The sequence below is a fragment of the Megalopta genalis genome, unplaced genomic scaffold (genome assembly GCF_051020955.1).
Source record: "Megalopta genalis isolate 19385.01 unplaced genomic scaffold, iyMegGena1_principal scaffold0037, whole genome shotgun sequence".
NCBI lineage: Eukaryota > Metazoa > Arthropoda > Insecta > Hymenoptera > Halictidae > Megalopta > Megalopta genalis.
Genome location: NW_027476106.1, coordinates 483284 through 503316, shown reverse-complemented (window position 1 = coordinate 503316; position 20033 = coordinate 483284). Strand labels below are relative to the sequence as shown.

At 46.2% G+C, this 20033-nt stretch overlaps 2 protein-coding genes across 4 annotated transcripts in view; one reads left to right on the top strand and one right to left on the bottom strand.

The window, feature by feature from the left end:
* Positions 1-16230, bottom strand: part of LOC117221307 (uncharacterized) — a 35325-nt gene extending 19095 nt beyond the window's left edge. Inside the window, exons 1-3 of one of the 2 annotated variants that reach the window (XM_033472149.2) lie at positions 15355-16230; positions 11825-12033; positions 3721-3988 (exon numbers count right to left, since the gene is read on the bottom strand). In XM_033472149.2, coding sequence (XP_033328040.1) covers positions 3721-3988; positions 11825-11844 — 288 coding nt within the window. In that variant the 5' untranslated portion in view covers positions 11845-12033; positions 15355-16230. The remainder of the gene's footprint in view (positions 1-3720; positions 3989-11824; positions 12034-15354) is intronic. The other variant, XM_076527709.1, reaches the window with a different exon arrangement.
* A 1538-nt stretch (positions 16231-17768) lies between these two features.
* Positions 17769-20016, top strand: LOC117221309 (ester hydrolase C11orf54 homolog). Of its 2 annotated transcripts, none has more exons than XM_033472154.2 (7): positions 17769-17907; positions 18475-18577; positions 18673-18771; positions 18853-19031; positions 19096-19357; positions 19475-19641; positions 19730-20016. In XM_033472154.2, the coding sequence occupies exons 2-7, from the start codon at positions 18490-18492 to the stop codon at positions 19901-19903; spliced, it is 969 nt and encodes a 322-aa protein (XP_033328045.1). In that variant the 5' UTR covers positions 17769-17907; positions 18475-18489; the 3' UTR covers positions 19904-20016. The 2 variants fall into 2 exon arrangements, with proteins under 2 accessions (XP_033328045.1, XP_033328044.1); XM_033472153.2 differs by lacking the exon at positions 17769-17907 and adding an exon at positions 18119-18408.
* Positions 20017-20033: the final 17 nt, after the last annotated feature.

Sequence of the window (20033 nt, the reverse complement as noted above, 5' to 3'; positions counted from 1 at the left end):
AAGTAAGCAGAAATTTGCCAACCTTTCCATCGCGAACGTTTTACGTTGCCGCTGACGCGCGTCCGCGAGTCGATCGACTCGCGATGCACGTCCGCCGGCCCCTCTCAAAGGGAAATTAATTTAGTTCCGAACGATTCGAACGAACCCGTGCGCGTCAATTTTAATTGCGGCGAGCCGCGTATTTATCGATCGTTGAACAACGATGACTAAAATACATCGCGGAAAATCTCTCAAATGTTATATTATATGTATATATATTATATATATGTTATATTATATTATATTATTATATATGTTATATTATATTATATTATTATATATGTTATATTATATATATATATATATATATAAAGGAAACAAACTGTTTCGATTGTCGCGTATCCCTTTAAAGAGTTACAACGACTCTGTCGAAACTCTTCTCTCTAACTGCACACGTATTTAAAACAATGATTTCTCCTACGATTCGCAGATTTCCAAATTTTTTCGTTGTCGAAAATTTCTGATGCTCGTTCCGAGCTCGGCGACGTCGTTTATATTTTTACCAGAATAACCAGCGACCTGTCGCAACTATTGTCCGAGAATTATTTTTCGCCGGAATCCTCGGTTGTTAAAAAATTCGTGTCACACGAAGTTCGAAAAAACGCGGATTTCTCCATAGAAGATCGTGCAAAAGCAACGTCGTTTATATTTGAAGAGCGAAAAAAACCGTGCTACCGCGGCTATTCTTCTCGAATTTTTCCAGATTTTTTCGGGAAAAAATGCCGCGCCATGGTCGAAAAAAACATTTTCCGATCGAACAAATCCCGGTCGGTGAAAATTGATATCACGAAGTTCGGAAAAGCGCGGATTTGTTCGCGAAAGGTGACGAACGAACGCGATTAATAATTAAACGTCGTTAATCCGTTAACAACGTTCGCAACGTTAACAATTGTCCGCGAGCGTTTTCAGATATTTTCGCGAGCTTCTTCGTCGCGGTGAAAATAATCAATTAACGTTGCAGCGTGTTCATATTAGCGGTACAATTTGTTTCTACGACGAAAATTCGGAGAAATATATTACACGGGGATCCGTTCGCCGAGAATAGACGCGTCGCGGCGCGTATTTTCCCGCGACGTACGCGCAATTACGCCCGTAATTAGATCGGACTCGCGTAATTCAGCGGCGATCGATCGCGGGACCGTCTCTAAAATGAAAATAAGAAAGGTCCGGCTAAATAATATCCACCGCGCCTACGCCTATGCGCGTACGCGTACGCGAACGGTTTCCAGTTGCCGCGCTCGATCGCTCGTCCCGTCTGGTTTCTTCGATCGTTCTCTCGGCACACAACGCATAGATCACGATAACGAATCGCCTCCGTCTATGATTTGTGGACGGTCGTTCCCTCGGCCGGCGACGATCACCGGGGAAAACGATTTCCCCTCGGCAGAAATTACCGAGTCCGTTCAATTCGATACATAAATCCCGCGTATTATCCGCCGCGACGCGCCGGCGGGGCTGGTTATTACGTTGTTGGCCGTTGTTTAGCGAGATCGAACAGTTCCGCGGAGGAAATATTGACATAATCTGGTGCCGGTAGGTCTTGTCCCGCGATCGTATCTCGATTTTATATTCGAGAACCGCGAATTCGAATGCGCCGTCGTCCGACATTCGAGCGCAGGGTGTCGCGTTTCGGTGGAAATTGTAAAAAATCTCGTAGACGCGTGATTTAAAAAAGAAATCGACACGCGTTCTTTATAGTATTTGAAGCGGAGAGTCGAATGGCGCCACTGGCTCCCTAATGTGTGAACGATTTCAAGGTCGTTTCGTATATTTTGCTCAAGGGTGAGAAAATACGATCTTCCGGCACTTGGAGAAGAAATTCCTTGCCGCGAGTTGTTCGACGGCGATCGAGCGAAATTAATGAAAATAGCGCTCGGAATATTCTAAAACGAGGAACCCTTTTAAGAAACGAACGCGCCGCGCCGGCACGCCTAGATGAAAATTATCGATAAATTCGTATCAACCAGGCAGCCCTTTTCTGGCTGACCTCGGCTCTTCATTTTCCACTCTGATACCTTCTTTAACGCGTGCCCGTCTCTCGAACGGCCTCGGACACGCAAATTTTAGTTGCGTCACTGGAAGCTGGAAACTCGACGCCGAACAATTTTTATTCCGGTGTTATTAAAATCCTTTAGGATCGTGTGCGAACGGGCGAACAGCGAGGCGGTTGAAAGTTTCAACCGATTTTACTTCGAGTATCCGTGAAAACGGTTCCATTTTCGGAGAAGCGACAAGAGAGAATCGTATACGAGATAATAATTGAAAGCAACGCGTATTTATTTCTGGACAATTTGTCCCGATTTTGTGCGTCGTTTGCGAACGCTGGTACGGCACTCGACGTTCGAGTGGTATAAAAGCTCGAAATCATGGTCAATATAAGAAACAGCGACGGATTTATTTGAAAATTTGTATCCAAGGGTTTTCGTGGGCGCAGAATTGCGAGTCTGAATTTCAAAATTCCAAAAACAAAATGGCGGATCAAATATGGCCAACGAGTTGTTGAAAGAATGATACGCGGAGCTGTGTTTTATCGGCCTACGGTAGCCGGAAGGTTGAAGATGAAATTTTGTTAGGTATTCTTGCCGTATCGAGAGCGTACGTTTTGAATTTTTCGTAATCGATCTCGTGGCCGCTCGAAACGACTCGTAACGCGACATAGAATTTTGTTGAAAGAAGGACGGCCGCTGAAATTTCTGATTTTATCGCCAACGCGGGCGGAGGGCGCTCGAAAAACTATCGATTCTGCCAGCCATTTTTCAAATTTTGAGAACAATCTTTGTTCCGTCCGGTGTGCGGTTCCTCCGTTTGCATCTCGAGGCAGAAAATAATTTTTTCACGGCTCGTGTCGCGTCATTGTTCGCGTCGACTCGTGTTGCCTGATAAAGCGTTTTTTCCAACATCTCGAAACGATGCAAGCAATTTGGCACGATTCGTAGAAAGTTGTTCCGTTTTGGATACTCTCGCGAGACAGTTTCCCGTACGTTGACTCGCAAAAATGGTTGCAACCGAAAAAAGTGTGACGCGGTGCGGCCAATCTTTTAAGCGCAGCTAGACGAAACTGTGAACTATGGCTCCGGTAAGTTCGAAGGCAGGCCCTCGTAAGCCGCAAAAGTTTCGACTATAACTTTACGGTAAACGCGTTCCGTTCGCTCTTATAATTTGAATCTACGATTTATCGATTTACCAACGTAACAGTTAACGATTCGCGAGACGTTAGCGGTACAAAATGTCGTACTTATCACCGGGAACGATGTCCATTTAACGCGATCGAAAGAAAACATTTCCATAAAAAGATACGCGCTCGAAACTATCCGCTTCGTACCGTCGGTCGCGCTCGCGAGCAACGACTGCCCGACAAACTCGAAATTCGAAGCGCAATTGTCGTTCGGGTTCGAAAGTATGGGTCATTTCGTTGTTCCCGCCGCATGGACGCATCGTTGAACTAACCGATCCGTAAGTGAAAAACTCCTCGACGACAATTTCGATTTTTAGGATCTTGGCCATGATTTCAGGCTTTTATACCACTGTGGCGACGGGGCGAATCAGAAAATGTCTGCAGAAAACTAATTGCAGGAGAAACGAAGGTTCGTAACCTGGCCGTTGTATCGACGTCGAATAAACTGCGACGCGAGGGAGGTTCGAAGAGGATCCCGATACGATCGCGGAGAAGCGTTCGTTTACCTGGGACTCGATGTCGGAGACCTCCTGCCGGTAGATCAGGATGTCGTGGAGCGTGTTGGCCGTCTGGACGATCAGCGCCAGGATCGGTATAAACGGCAGGATCAGCATCTGCAGCAGCTGGATGCGCCTTCCACGGCGGTGAGCAGGATCGGTGGCACGCGCCCACCAGGTTTTCTTCCGGTTCGTCTTCGTCGCGGACACATCGTCCGACGATAAACTCCTCACCGAGCTGACTTCCGCCACGCACGAGCCATTACGCGGCGACATGCTGAAACCAATTTGATTATCGGTCTTTTCCACCCCCGTGTTCGACGATCTCCGAACCGGTCGTTGCCGTTTTCGTCGGTGGAACGGCTCTACCGAGCGGTCGGAGCGGGCGTGGCCGCAGAATTCTCAATGGGACTCGATATCTCTCCGTGCCCTAGCTCGTTCGTAACTTATTCGAAGTACAGGGTGTCCCAAAAGTCGGTCGCGATCGGGGAACGAGAGGTTCCCGAGGTTACATTTTCCTTTGCGAAAACGTAATCCGCGGCTTCGTTTACGAGTTATCAACGTCAGATTTACGGAACCCGTTAAATTACTAATTTTTTTGCTCACTAATTTTTTCATTTACGATTATTCGTATTGTAAATATACATTCGCGAGTTATTTATTCAATTTGAAGCAACTTCTTCCTTTACAAAAATTTTCTCCGAGGCACCGTTAACGAGTTATTAACAAAAAAAAGCAGTGACCAATAAGAATCGAGTACGGCTGACGCGAGGCGGCCCGGCCAACCAGCGCGCGAAGCCCGGTTCCGCTCATTGGCTCGGTCGCCTCGCGCCAGCCGAGCTCGCCTCTCATTGGTCACTGTTTTTCGTTGATAACTCGTCAACGGTGTCTCGGAGAAAATTTTTCTAAAGGAAAAAGTTGCTTCGAATGACCTAAGGACGGACACCCTGTAGATGCATCGCACGCATGTACAGTAATGTCTCGCTAACTGACGCTCAGGTTGTGCACAAAAATGGACAATTCGGGAAGAGGAGATAGGATTTTTCGAGTCTCGAGGCACATTTACATAGTCACCGATTTTCAACAATTATAAAAACGAGGCGCGAGGCTCGAACAATCGCGTCTCCTCTTCCCGAAATTGTCCATTTTTACGGACAATCTGAGCGCCAATTAGAGAGACATTACCGTGTAAGGCGGTGATTACGGAGCAGCGTGGAAACATCGAAATTGAATCGAATAAGCGGAGCTTCTGAACGAATGCTATCGCATTAAACGGAAGTAATTACGCGTAAGTGGCGAGATAACGGGTCTCAGGTGCCGAAGGAGACGAGATCGTGGCCGAAGAAGACGTGTTGCGTGGGCGGTGCGTGCAGGCGTGCGGCCGTGCAGACGTCCAAACCGGGGCAAGCAGTGTAATTAAGCTATGCGAGCTATTTTACACTTAAGTGTATTAAGAGGAGGCTGTTCGCGGTGAACCGGCCGGCATGCCAGGGGCCGTTCTTTAGCCGATGCGATCGCAGCCTGCGTGCGCGCTTACGTTCGAACGATTTATCGCGTCGCATCGAATCGCATCGGATCGGATCGGATCTTATCGCAACGAATCGCATCGGCTATCGATTAAACGGCGACCAATTGAATTCTTGAGAGAGACATCACCGTTCGACATTTCAATCTGGGACTTTATTTCAAGCGATCTTCACCGCCATCTCCGCCTCTAGCTGTTCGCGAGACGGCCTTATCCGTTAGGGGATCGTTGATCGATTTCGTATAACACGATTGTCGACTATAACGCGAAAATAAGCATTTTGGAATTCTATAATATAGAATCGCGATAGAATCTACAATTTTCATCGACTAACTTTTGCTTTTATAGGAAGGACGCGTAAGAGGAAAAGGGAGCGTGACGCTCAGATCGTCGAGGCAAAGCGAGGCAGCAGCGGATAACAGCAACCCGACTTACTAATTTGCGTCTGAACGTATACGCGTCTTACAATCAGGTGCTATTCAACTAGAAGCCGGCTATTCGAGCCTCGAGACCGAGACACGTTTGATTTCTTTTCATCGGGCGGGGCCTATCGATGGCGGGAACCGTACCCTTTGGTACCCTCCTGCATTCTCATTCAATTTTTTTTCAGGCCCGCTCGTCGCCGGGAACGGCAGTAATTCGTCCGCGAAGAAATCTCGGAGCCACGAAGAGAGAATGACAGTCTTGCTTCTTATTTGAAGAACGGAATACAGTGATTTCTCTCTAATTGACCCTCGGATTGTCCACAAAAATGGACAATTTGGGAAGAGGAGATGCGATTATTCGAATCTTGCGGCTCGTTTTTATAGTCGTTGACGATTCGTGACTATTGTTCGAAATTGTTCATTTTCGTGGACAATCCGAGCGTCGATTAGAGAGACATTACTGTATAATCTGAGCGTCAATTGGGGAGAATTTATTATAGCGTGCTTACAAACAACGGACAATTTGGGAAGAGAAGACACGATTATTCGAGCCTCGCGCGCCTCGTTTTTATAATTGTTCACAATCGGAAGCTATAAAAACGAGCAGTCTTAATCCTCGCGAGAAACTTATTGGATTCGCGAGAAATATCGAAGCTCTGCCGCGGAGTTAAAGGACTTATGAAAAGAGATCGTACGACCTTCCAAAGACTTGGGAGATCTACGAACAAAATTTCATCCCCCGCAACAAATTGTCGAGATAATTATTGCTATTGAAATAGTAGAACCTGGACCGTCGTTTTAGAGTCTGCGACAAACGTTACGAGAGCGTCGAATAAAAAATAGTACGGCCCGGGAAAAGAATTGGGAAGCTTGGGAAAACGTTCTACGGACTAGGTGATAAATTCTGGAGCCGTAGGAAAAATTGCGACAACCGGGAAAGTATTCCGGTGCCAAATATTCGGAGAAATACGAGCGAATAAATAGAACGGGTACTACAGTAATGTCTTTCTAATCGACGCTCGGGTTGTCCACAAAAATGGACAATTTGGGAAGAGGAGACACGATTATTCGAGCCTTGCGACTCCTTTTTATAATCGTCGACAATCGATAACCATAAAAAACGAGCCACAAGGCTGGAACAATCGTATCTCCTCTTCCAAAATTGTTCATTTTTGTGGACAATCCGAGCGTCAATTAAAGAGACAGATCCTTGCGAATTCTTGCGCGTGATTTACGATGCGAGCACGTTCAAGTCGAGCCAATTGATTCTGTCTAATCAACGACCCTTTGACCCCTTTATCACCATCGAAATCGGAGAGGGGATGATCTCTCTCTCTCTCTCTCTCTCTCTCTCTCTCTCTCTCAATCTCTCTTCCGGAGGCTGTAGTTTGGTTTAGAGGTCGCGGTGTACCTTACGATCCAATTAATTGGCACAATCGCGGGCTGCGCCCGTTTAACTTCCGGTACGGAGGAGAGACGTTGCCAGCAGCCGGCTTCCGTGAACCATAGACAAATAAAGCGGCGGTTCCCGATGGCTGCGCGATAACGTTCCCCGCGATACGAGGCCGTAATCACGGAGAAAACGAACTTTCCGGCTCGATACCGAACACAATACCCCTGCGAGCCTCCCTCGGCCTCGGTTTTCTTGTTCGCGCGACGCTATCGAATCCGATTTACCATTCGAAGGCGACTTCTCGCCACGCCCGCGATTCTACTCCAATTTGCCGGACCGTCTCGCGATGGATCGAACGGAAAACTTTGCTGTCGCGCGCGGCAACAAATCCCTGCGAATTCAAGGCGCGGCGACCTTGCAACGAGCTGACATCGCCGTTCGCCTCTGGACACCCCTTTCGCGACGATTTTCGCGCTCCGTGCTGGCGCGACGACGAAATCGCAGCTGGACCGAAAAAATTTAGGGCTCGACGTAAGAGAAACTTTCGATACCATTCACCGACGAACACTCTACGGAGAAAGAATACGCGTAAATAGGATTGAAATTGGTCCGATCGGAAGGTGAGAAATTGTAGAATTCTCTCGAATTCTCTACCGCCTTCGATTAGTTTTCAACCAACGGGCACCGCACGTGGGCTGTGGAACGCGGATCGCCCGTAACGATGGCACCGTTTGATGCGAGTAGATATTGACATAAGAACGAGCAAACCTCCCGAGGGGTTCCGGAAAAGCCGCGTGGCCTCGGAAAGGAACGGCGCTGCGCGACGTCGGGCGGTGCTGTTCGATCGAAAGGGGGAACACCGAAATTAGGGTTCCGATCGGAGCCGTAAAATTAATTCGGTCGTACCGTACGACCGTGTAAGAGCGTGTCCTTCTTATTCGCTGGATGCCGGAACGACGGCCGTACGACGAACGTATCCTGGTCCTATTCGATCCACGATAGAGACGACTCTTATCAATCTCTCGAGCTCTTATCGCGTCTCGATATCTCCGAGAATTCGTTTCTCGATCGCTTCTGTTTGTACCGGCTCGCCTAAACTACCTCGATCGGCCCCTCCTGCGATAGATAATACATACAGGGTGTCCTAAAAATGTCTCGCAATCCGAAAGTGGCGGGTTCCTCGGGCCATTCGAAGCAACTTTTTCCTTTAGAAAAATTTTCTCCGGGGCACCGTTAACGAGTTATCAACGAAAAGCAGTGACCAATGAGAGGCGAGCTCGGCTGGCGCGAGGCGACCGAGCCAATGAGCTGAACCGGGCTTCGCGCGCTGGTTGGCTGGGCCGCCTCGCGTCAGCCGTACTCGATTCTTATTGGTCGCTGTTTTTCGTTGATAACTCGTTAACGGTGCCTCGGAGAACATTTTTGTAAAGGAAGGAGTTGCTTCGAATGATCCGCCGTTTCTGGATTGCGAGACATTTTTGGGACACCCTGTATATTAGGTCGTCCGGAAAGTTGTTTCGTTCTTTCGCGAGAAAATAAAGGATAATTTTTTAACGATTCAAATAAAGAAAAACCTTGCGACATTTTTCTGGCGTTTTCAAAATCTTATCTCGTAGAAGCCCCGTCGATTGCTGAATCACGAGCTTACAAAACGAAATTTTTTTTTAGAAACGAAAAAACTTTCAAACAATTTAAGTTGCAATTTAATGTAGTTTACTTTGAAATCGATTTGAAAGATCGTAACAACTTCCTATCCGGTTTCCATGTCCGTTTCCAATGCTCCGTAAATGTCCCAACGCTTTCGAAAGGGGATGTATGCACATACTCGCGTTACATCCGGTTCGAGGGTGTTCCCAACGAAGTGTAAATCGTTCGATCGTGTCTACCGTCCGACGTAGGGGCTGCGTACACGGATGCGAATACTTAAACTTTGCAAGCTCGACGCACTTCGACGATCGCGCCTTCGATAGAAAGGCGCTTTCTTGGGGTCGCATCTTGCAAACAAAACGCGATTGTTGATATCGCCGTTCGCGATCTTCCAGATCCGAAGCTCGCGATTCGTTCGACGATGCGATAAAACGTTGCCTAAACCGAACCAAGTATCACGATTTATACCGAATAAGCAGGTGTTCTAATACTTTTGAAGGGGTGTGTACGTTCAACCCCTTGTTAATTCCTACAGGAGGAAGAGAACTTATCTTTACCTTATCCAACTGTCTAATTTATTGAAAAGAAACGAGCACCGTTCGTACCTAGTGGATAATCAATAATAAGCTATAATAATCGTGCGGCCAAAAGCTGAACGGATCAAAGTCGAAGAAAAGGGATGCGGAGAAGCCTTGCGAAGGGAAGAGAGGCGATGAGAGCGAATGAAGCGAAGACGACGGGGGTCAAGGGTGTCGATCGGCGAAGCGGGAGCGTGTTCTTCGGGTCCGACCCGACCCGACCCGACGCGACACACCTATTCGATTCGGTAGGTAATTCGGCAGCAATTAACGGAACCGCAGGAAGGCAACGCCGCGGCACAGCAGCGGCCTGTCCCTCTCGGCTGTCCCATGCTTGCAGCGAGAGACGATGCGCCATTAAATTATGCGTCACCGCTGTGCAGCGGTTTATGGGCAATGCGACTATACACGGAGAGGGCAGAGGGAATCCGCTGGTCGTTCCCTCCGTGGAAACCGCGTTAACGCTCCCATTCCTGGATCAGCGCGACGGCTTCGTGACCCCCCGCGACCTCGCCACCCGACTACAGTAATGTCTCCCCAATTGACCCTCGGATTGTCCACAAAAATGGAGAATTTTGGAAAATGAGATACGATTATTCGAGCGTTGTGGCTCGTTTTTTATGGTTATCGATTGTCAACGACTATAAAAACGAGTCGCGAGGCTCGAATAATCGTATCTCCTCTTCCCAAATTGTCAATTTTTGTGGACAACCCGAGCGTCGATTAGAAAGACATTACTGTAGTACCCGTTCTCTTTATTCGCTCGTATTTCTCCGAATATTTGGCACCGGAATACTTTCCCGGTTGTCGCAATTTTTCCTACGCCTCCATAATTTATCACCTAGTCCGTAGAATGTTTTCCCAAGCTTCCCAATTCTTTTCCCGGGCCGTACTATTTTTTATTCGACGCTCTCGTAACGTTTGTCGCAGACTCTAAAACGACGGTCCAGGTTCTGCTATTTTAATAGCAATAATTATCTCGATAATTTGTTGCGGGGGATGAAATTTTGTTCGTAGATCTCCCAAGTCTTTGGAAGGTCGTACGATTTCTTTTCACAAGTCCTTTAACTCCGCGGCAGAACTTCGATATTTCTCGCGAATCCAATAAGCTTCTCGCGAGGATTAAAACTGCTCGTTTTTATAGCTTCCGATTGTCAAGGATTATAAAAATGAGGCGCGAGGCTCGAATAATCTTGTCTTCTCTTCCCAAATTGTCCGTTGTTTGTAAGCACGCTATAATAAATTCTCCCCAATTGACGCTTGGATTGTCCATGAAAATAAACAATTTGGGAAGAGGTGGTACGATTAAGAGGAGTACGATTAGAGGAGACACGACTTTTCGAGTCCTGAGGCACATTTATATAGTCTCCGATTGTCAACAATTATAAAAGCGAGCCGCGAGGCTCGAACAATCGTATCTCCTCTTCCCGAAATTGTCCACTTTTCTGCGCGATGCGAGCGCGAATTAGGGAGAAATTACTGCGAAACGCGCCACGATGTTCGTCAGAAATGATACCAGCGTCATCGTCGCGACTAAAACGTCAAAGTAACGCGGTCTAAAGTCTCTTCTACGAAGAAACGCTGCGAATTCGACGACGATAGGAAAGAATCTTGCTAAAAAAAGCCGCGGTAGAGACGACTGTTAAGCCTGTCCGCAAAGCTGAGAACATTGGCGACGCAGGAAGATGAGCGCAGGTTATCAAATCGAGGCTACAGGCTCGAGGCTGAAGACTAGAGAGGTTAGAGAAAAGTAAATCGAAGCGATCTTCTTTCGGCCAAGCGTCTTCTCTTTGGCAGAGCACTTGGCGCTCTACGATACAGTAATATCTCCCTAACTGACGCTCAGATCGTCCATAAAAATGGATAATTTGAGAAGAGGAGATACTATTATTCGAGTCTTGTCAACGTGTAATCGTCGACGACTGTAATAACGAGCTGCAAGGCTCGAATAACCGCGTCTCCTCTTCCGAAATTGTGCATTTTTCTGCGCGATCTAAGCGTCAGTAAGGGAGACATTACTGTACCGGGGAAACGCTAAATTTCCGCGACCCTTGACAGCGATCTTCGAAAAGAAATTAGCCCCTGGGCTCGTTCGGGGTAGAGAGAACGGACGATCGCAGGCCGAGATAGGCTTAAATCGGGCTCGGTTCCCTCCTCGGGTCTGCGAGAAGAGGATCCTCGAGAGAAGAAATTAGCAAGCAGATCCGGGGAGACCCGTGAGAAGTTCGAAGGAGCGGCCGAGACACGTTTGGCCGATCTCGAGCGATCTCGAGCGATCTCGAGCGAGCGAAGCTGCGTTGGAAAGCGAGATAAGGCGACCGTGTAGGATGTACAGGGTGCAGGGTCGGGCCCGCGAGGGTCGATCGCGATACTTTTCGGTTAATCCGGAAGGTTTATTGCTCGGCGGCTTATGGCGCTGGTGCTGAAAAATCATGAAGCCGGTGGCCTCGTGGGCGAAAAAAGCTGGCAAGCTTCGAGCGGGCCAAGGCGAAAGCACGGACGCGGTGTCAGCGTCGATATCGCATGCAAACCGGTATGTACTCACTCGTTCTGTATGGTGAGCATGACTGCAAGGGGCCAGCACGGTGTCCACCCTCGCCTCGCGCCGCGATCTCTCGCGATTCGATGGATCCGACTTCGGACCCGAATGGCTTAGGCACGGCCGGCCGTATTATCTCATAGAGGAGGCTGCTCTCTCTGTCCATTCAGTCTCGATATAAAGGTACGCGGGGAAGGGGCCCGCCATAAAACCATCTGAATGGCGAACACACGACTACAAATATAATCGACCCGGCCTGCAATGTTACGGCCGGGTACGATGTGCTCGCGGCATGCTCGACGGATCGACGGCTCGACGGCTCGTCGGCTCGTCGACGCGACGGCTCTTCGACGGACAACCTATCGCGATCCCGAATTTACGCTGCGATTACAGTAATGTCTCCCTAACTGACGCTCGGATCGCGCAGAAAAATAAACAATTTCGGGAGACTAAATTGTCCATTTTCGTGGACAATCCGAGCGTCAATTAGGGAGACATTACTGTACACGGTGGTCTCGGTTGTCGACAACGTTGTTCGAGCTCCGCGCGGTCGATGAAGATCGATCGGAACGATTCGAGCTTTAAAAAACGAGATCGAATTTATAATTGCCGACGATTCCTTTTCGCGAAAGCTCGGCTTTCTGAAACCGGAAAGTTGGCATCGCGCGTTAAATCGCGAACCAACGAGCACTCGACGCGACGCGATGCGATAATAGGACCGCGATTAGGGTGATTGCGCACAGTTTTCTGCTCGAGTTGCGAACAGGAGCCAATTAGAAAATTTCTCGACGTTCCGATGTCGAATAAAATTGAAGAGCACCTGCCGGGATCCGGCAAAGCCCATTATCTTTGCTGTAATTCGAGCCAATGTGTACCCAAGCGACTCTTTCGAAGGCGCGTACGGTTTACATACGTCCTGCGTACCGTTTTATCGTTAAGGTTCTTATCCTTCGAAGAGCCGAGGGACCCGGGAACCGAAGTAGAAAGGGGGCAAAGTTTGCGATCACTCGTCCTTAACCTTTTAGGCACGACGCGCCGCTATAGTGACTTGTTCTAGTAGCTCACGCGCTCATCGTTCGAATCAAATAATCGTCTTCATACGCATTGTTTCACACTTCTTTTGTCTTCGCATCGATTTACAACAGTCTACAGGGTGTCCCAAAAATGTCTCGCAAACCGGAAATGGCGGGTTCCTCGGATCATTTGAAGCAACTTCTACCTTTACAAAAATGTTCTCCGAGGCACCGTTAACGAGTTATTAACAAAAAAAGCAGTGACCAATAAGAATCGAGTATGGCTGACGCGAGGCGGCCCGGCCAACCAGCGCGCAAAGCCCGGTTCCGCTCATTGGCTCGATCGCCTCGCGCCAGCCGAGCTCGCGTCTCATTGGTCACTGTTTTTCGTTGATAACTCGTTAACGGTGCCTCGGAGAACATTTTTGTAAAGGAAAAAGTTGCTTCGAATGGCCCGAGGAACCCGCCACTATCGGATTGCGAGACATTTTCTACAGATTCAGTACAGTACACACCAGACTCTGCCATCCAGAGAAATAGCTTTGCACAGAATTCAGCCGTACCTAAAAGGTTAAGCGATCTCCTCGAAGCAATTCGAAATCCATCCAGTTCATTTTTATGGTCACGAATTGTAACACAACCATGAAAACGAGCTGCAAGGCTCGAATAATGGTATCTCCTCTTCCCAAATTCTCCATTTTTGTGCTCAATTCGGGCATCAATTAAAGAGACATTACTGTACTTATTGTTAATTTTTTGCGATGTCCGCGCGGGTTCACGATAGAGAAGAATCTCCCGGTTAACAGATCGAACATGCAAAAAACAGGCTAAACCGCGTCCGCGAGATTCGCGGCACAACGCTGCCAGCCCGCCGAAATCGCTGGCTAATAATCGTCGAAAAATAATTACGCGTCTCCTCGAAAAATAATTATATACCAGAGCTTGTTTTAACGCTTGTTTAACGAGCGTCGAGCGATTCGAGCGTTCTGTTCGCCGACGTTCGCGGACCTTTCGTCGCGCGACGTTTCATACTCGCGTAAATCAGAACACGCATAAATTTTCCAGTGGCAAACGACGATACGAAACGATACAGCAATCTCGTGGTTTCATTACCAGCCGTCGAAATTGCCGAACGGTGTGGCATCCTGACTGAATTCGTTAACGACGGTGGAAATTGACGCAGGCAATGTTGGATATTTTCGCGCGTATTTTGACCGTTAAATAATTATTGTCGCCGACCGACAACGCGATCCGACAATCGGACAATTTTTTCGAATCGTCGGGACGAAACGAACGCGAAACTGAACGGTGAATTACGCTTTTAATTTCGTGGCGAGAGTCGATCGCGTGGGTGCGTGCGAACACGAAGAAAATGATTCTGCTATTTTGGAACGGTTCGCTGCCGGAAATGTGCAACGGTGCCTCGTTGGCACCGGCCATGATAGAGCATCCAGCGTCCAGTCTGTCATCGAGAAAGACGATCGTTTCTTCTCCATCGAGCCTATTGTCTCGCGAAAGACGCTCCGGAGGCGACCCCCTCCGATTTCAATGAACGCCCCTGACACAATGGACCCGTGCAATAGGCCGTAATTTCGTAATTCTACGAAAATTGCGTTCGAAATTTCGGAAGCTCCTGGTCGGCCGTATTCGAAGACACCGAGCCGAGTTATCGATAACTATATGAGCCGTTTATTTTGAAAGTGGCATAAGTCACTTTACCGTAATGAAAAGTGGTGATTTTTTAATGTTTATGCGAAATTATTTATACCGAGGAAAATATCAGTATCCTGAGATAACGAATACAAGCAAATCTTATTCGAAAGTTAGCATCCATATTTTGAAACGTGTTAAAACGCAAACCCTTGAATATATCGACTTAAAAACAAAGTGACTTGTGCCACTTTCAAAATAAACGGCTCATATGCTCGTGACAAAAAGCGAAGAGAACAACGAAACTTCAGACTTTCGACTTTGGAAGAATCTAAGAACGTCATCGGTCCATATCGAAATTCTTTAAAAACGTGAAGTAACTCTGTCTAATTATCTCGCAGCGACGATTAAGCGAGCTTCGAATCCAACGTATTCATAATAATGCGAAGAAAACGGCAAAGAATCTGAAAACACTGCTGGTTCAACGAAATCTCTTGGATGAGAATTAACTCTTCTTTTTTTTTTTAGAGAAAAATCGCAGCTTGCGTTGCTGTTCTAAACGTACGCGCGTATCTCGAGGGAAGGAAGGGAAAGTTTTCGATAGCTCGATTCAGGCACAAGAAGAAAAGAAATTGTCGTCGACTAAAGCCGAAGAACCGTCGCCGCGGCGCGGCTGAGGCAGCGTTGAATAAGTTATTATCGGGCCAGTTGATTATCATCGGGCGAGTGATCGGGGCACAGTAGCATGCGTGTCGGAAAGGAAGAAAAGGAAGCGAAGGAAGCGAAGGAAGAAAAGTCGGCATGCTGAAGTGGCGAGAGACGGGCACGGCGCGGACAACCGACGTAAACGTCAATAGAGAAAATTGCTCTTACGCGTGTTTAAACGAGGACCACGAGAGACACGTGGTTGCAGTCACGAGGACGTTCCTTCTGGCGAATAAGTTCCTCTCTCTCTCTCCCTCCCCCTCTCTCGCTCCGTCGCTCTCTCTCTCTCCCAGCCTCTCTCTCGATCGAGAAACCGCTCTTCACGTTCCCTCGCGTCTCCTCGCCGAACATAAACAACCAACGATTATTTCCCAGCTCTACTCTCCGCCTAGATCTTCGATCACGATCCACTGCTCGGCGTTCCGTTTATCGTTGCACCGGAAACGCGTTCTCGATCCTCGATCCGGACGTCGACGATCGTTGCGTTCTCGATTTCCGTGCGACGCGGTGGGATTTTTTCGGTGACGACGATCGCCGGATACCGTTCGTTGGACTTTTCCAGTTGTTGCGCTCGTAGATCGGGCACGATCGAACACCGGGCTGCGATCCAGGGAACGACGAACGAAATCGAAAGAGCGAACAGGTGTTCCCGCATGGCATGCGCGACCGCGTACTGACGCCGCCGCGATCCAGGAACGTCGCCGTTGATACACGACAGACTCCTTCGACGCCCAATGCGCATCCACAACAACCCTGCCGACCACCGTCACACGGCCAACCCTCTTTGTTCTCCTACCCTTCTTACCAACACGCTTCTTCTTCTTCTTCTTCTTCTTAGTCTAATTCTTCGTTTTCCCCTCCTTTGTCTTGTTGTTCTCGTCTCTTCTTCGTTACCAATTGCTCGTCAAACAGAGCGTCGATCTTCGCGCTGTTCGCAGCACTCTTCTCGAATCTTCGTACGCTGAAGCATTCCAATGCACTTGTTACAAAGACGTCGATGCATTGATAATTCAATGAACAGCTACGATATATTATAGAGAAGCCGTCGAATTTTAAATCATGCCCAAGGTGGACTCGATTCAGAGCTTGCAGTCGATTAAAGCCACTTCGTTCTAAAGCTCGAGATGCGCGTGTGTGCGCGCCCACTTATTTTTTTTTTTTAAACATCGGTACACTCGACGTTGGCGATATAATCGATAGCTACGAAATAGAAAGACCGTCGAATTCGAAGTTGTGCCCAGGGTAGACTCGATTTAGAGCTTGCAGTCGATTAAAGCCACTTCGTTCTAAAGCTCGAGATGCGTGTGTGTACGCGCCCACTTTTTTTTTTAAACATCGGTACACTCGACGTTGGCGATATAATCGATAGCTGCGCTACGAAATAGAGAGAAAACGTCGAATTCGAAGCTGTGTAGACAGGGTACACTAAATTTAGAACAGTTGGGCAATTAACGCCATCGATAACGTCGCGAGTACTTGTGTTTTTTGGAGAGACGTATCGTAATCGTATTCGAGAGTTAGATTCATAGCCAATTAATATGATCGACGGTACTGGAGGAATTCCTTTTTCGTTGTTCGGGCTTAGGCTAGTTGACAAGTTATTTAAACCAGGATAGTACTAACCTGAGAAGATGCTACAAATGAATATACTTCGACAATTTAATTATTAATGTATCAGCGATGTAAAACAATGAAAACAATGTAACGGAAATGTCGCCGAATACTTTTGGCTGCTACTGTACGTCAGGGTTAGGCTCAACCCTCGTCCGCCGATCGAGTCAATTTGATCCAAAAGTAAACCTTTGCTTCCAATTACAGTTTCTGCGATAAGTCGCGGACAAACCCTTCTGTTGGTTCGACGTTTTATCAAGTTTTTAACGTTGGATCTATTCGACGCCAAGGTAAAAGCCAAATTGAATAAATAGGGGACGAATGTTGACAAAATAAGTTTCTCAATCGATGACAGAATTTAGTTGGATAAAATGCCAATGTAATGGCCAAATAAATGTCTCGAAATTCCAAGTCGATTTTAATTTTTCGAAATACTAAGTTCTCTCTAACAAACTATGCGTACGTACGTCAAGGTTATTAATTAAATCTTCGTCGCGGTATATTCGAGTTAATCGCTGTCGTTGTCATTGCTCGTCGATAATTAGAAATATTAGTGAAAAAAAGGTCGCGCTGCAAATAGTTTTTATTCGACCCGAGCACTTTGCGTAGATGTATCGATAGTACTCCAGTTTTATCGTATACGATTTACCAGTTTCGAGTGTATAGTTTGATATGACGCAAATCAAATTCGAATGGTTGCACCGGGGGGATATTTTAAATTTCGAAATAATTGAAACGCATTCGTTTGGACGTGAGATAGAATATTCGTTATATTGCGATCGTTATTCCAAGCGATTTTGTACAGATTTCAATGGTAAAGCTCGAATTACATTACAAAGCTTATATGAAATTAAAAAATCACACGTAGGCGTGCACGTCCGGTTGCATACTCGCGAACGCTTCGCGATGACATCTATGATAGAAACTACAAATCATTTGCTAGCGCAAAACTTTCCACGTCAATCAAAACTTTTAATCTTATCTCTAAGCTTGATATTAAACATTTCTTCTTTTTTTTCTTTGTCGGTTAATCACGGTTTATCGTACTTGTGTTTCTATTCCAGGAAGATAAAAATTACTAAAGCAGCTATTAATATAATTGTAACATCGGTAATCGTATTTTTACCATTTACAATGTCATTTTCAATATTTCATAACAACGGTTAATTTATCAATCCCGCGCGATTCAAACGCGAAATATCGAATTGAAATTTGTTCTTAAGACCAACAGACTTCTAACAAATATCTTTTTTAAATTTCCTACAGTTTCAAAACACCGAGGAACAATTCGTTACCTTAATTGCTAGATAGCGTAATCGTATTACCATACTTACGATCGAGTGCACAGTGAGATTTCTGTTACTCTTACGAAATGAAATCGTCTACAAACACGTGATTAGATAAAAACGATGTTTTTAATGGCAAAACGTATTCGACGTTATACCAATCCTTTCGTATCCCGCAACCGATATAGTTCAGATCCTCTCAATTAGAGAACGATCTTCTAATCGAGGAACATTTCTTGTGAAGTTACTACAAATTACTTTTAACTACTTTCACGTTGCGATCAAACCGATTTACTTACGTCGGATCTATTACATATTCAAAAATGTACGTAACATTCTTCGTTTCCTTCGGATCATCGTTTAAATAGCACATGATCTTTGTTTGTTTCAGAACAATACGACAACAATGACTTCGACTTCTTCTTTGGATGTCACTGGACTTAAAATCGTGAAAAAGGAACTACACGTTCCGTCGTTCGACGAAATAAAGGACGGTAAGTCATGGAACTAACATGATACAATATGTAATACGCGAGTTTCCGCACGTTGTAAATCTAGAATAGTATAACATGTGTTTTCTTTCTCACAGTGTTAACGGAAGGTTTGACTAAAAACTTTTCCGAAGTTCAGGTCGAAGTTGTAGACTGTCCAGACTTAACACAAGAACCATTCACACTTGCTGCATCGGGTAATTATAATTTTCAAGAGTGAAACAGCTTCTCAAATATTTGGTATTGTCACTTTAAGCTATGTTACAATGTATAACTAGGCTTAGGAGGTAATCCTACGGTGTTGGAAATTGGGGGTCCCCCGTTTCTTCTTCCCACTGTGCAGAGGGATAAGGTATACGATGTCCAACAACTTGTGAAGCACTTGCAGTGCTGCAAGAACGCTTTCGTCATTGGAGCAGGAGCCGGACCATGGCCCCACATAAATTGCAATTGCGAGGTATGCGTAGTAATTTATATTCTTGCGCGCAGAACCGCTTCTTTACCGGAGAATCTTTTTCTAGCTTATGATGAATCTAGTTCTCCCAGAGCCCAATGTGAAAAATGAGAGTCGCATCGCATCTGTTGACAAATTAGATGGGAAGTGTGTGCTACGAACCTTGCCTAACAACGAAACTAGATTAGCTTTGTTGGGCAACCTATTTGTCAGCGAAGGAAAACCAGGACAGGTACTAAAAGTGCATGCCAAAAAACGCACTGGCAGTGATGATTTCATTGCGTGCATGCAGAAAGCACTTGCAAAACATTACCAAGATAATCTTGTCGGTACGTACATTTTACAAATAAATTCACAATCATTAAAACTATAAAAAGAAAGAATTCGTAATATTTTAACAACATTGTTGTTTAATCTAATTTTGAAAATCGAATTGCGAATTGTAGGATTAGGAGGAACATTCCTGATGGACAATGGGAAAATCAAACAGCACGTTATGAGTGATTTTTCCACAGTTCCATTGACCACGGAAGGAAAACTCAACGATTGGCTGAGTTTCTACAATATGTCCACGCCCCTGATTGCTGTTGGTACATTTGTCAGCTCTGAAAGCGTGAGTGTTATTACATTCAAGTTCCCACACGTTACATCCATGTTTTGTAATATACGTGTGTGTGTGTGTGTGTGTATCATCATTTTAGGATGTCGATCTCCGTGTCCAACACTTCCACAGCTTTTCTCATCACGGAGAAGGAGGTCATTATCATATTGACACAACTCCAGAAACTATTGAATATTTAGGGTATTTCAACTTGGGCACTGTGCTGTATCGTGTTGATCAGCCAACAACTGGTCTGGAGTTTGGAAAGGATTGATCCGTTTTCTAAGAATTGTCATTAGAATCTTAGCATATTTGATCGCAATATCTTATTCATACTGTTTTTAAAACCACACAAATGATATAATAAAAGCAAACGCATTCTTCGAACAGTGGCTGAATTAATT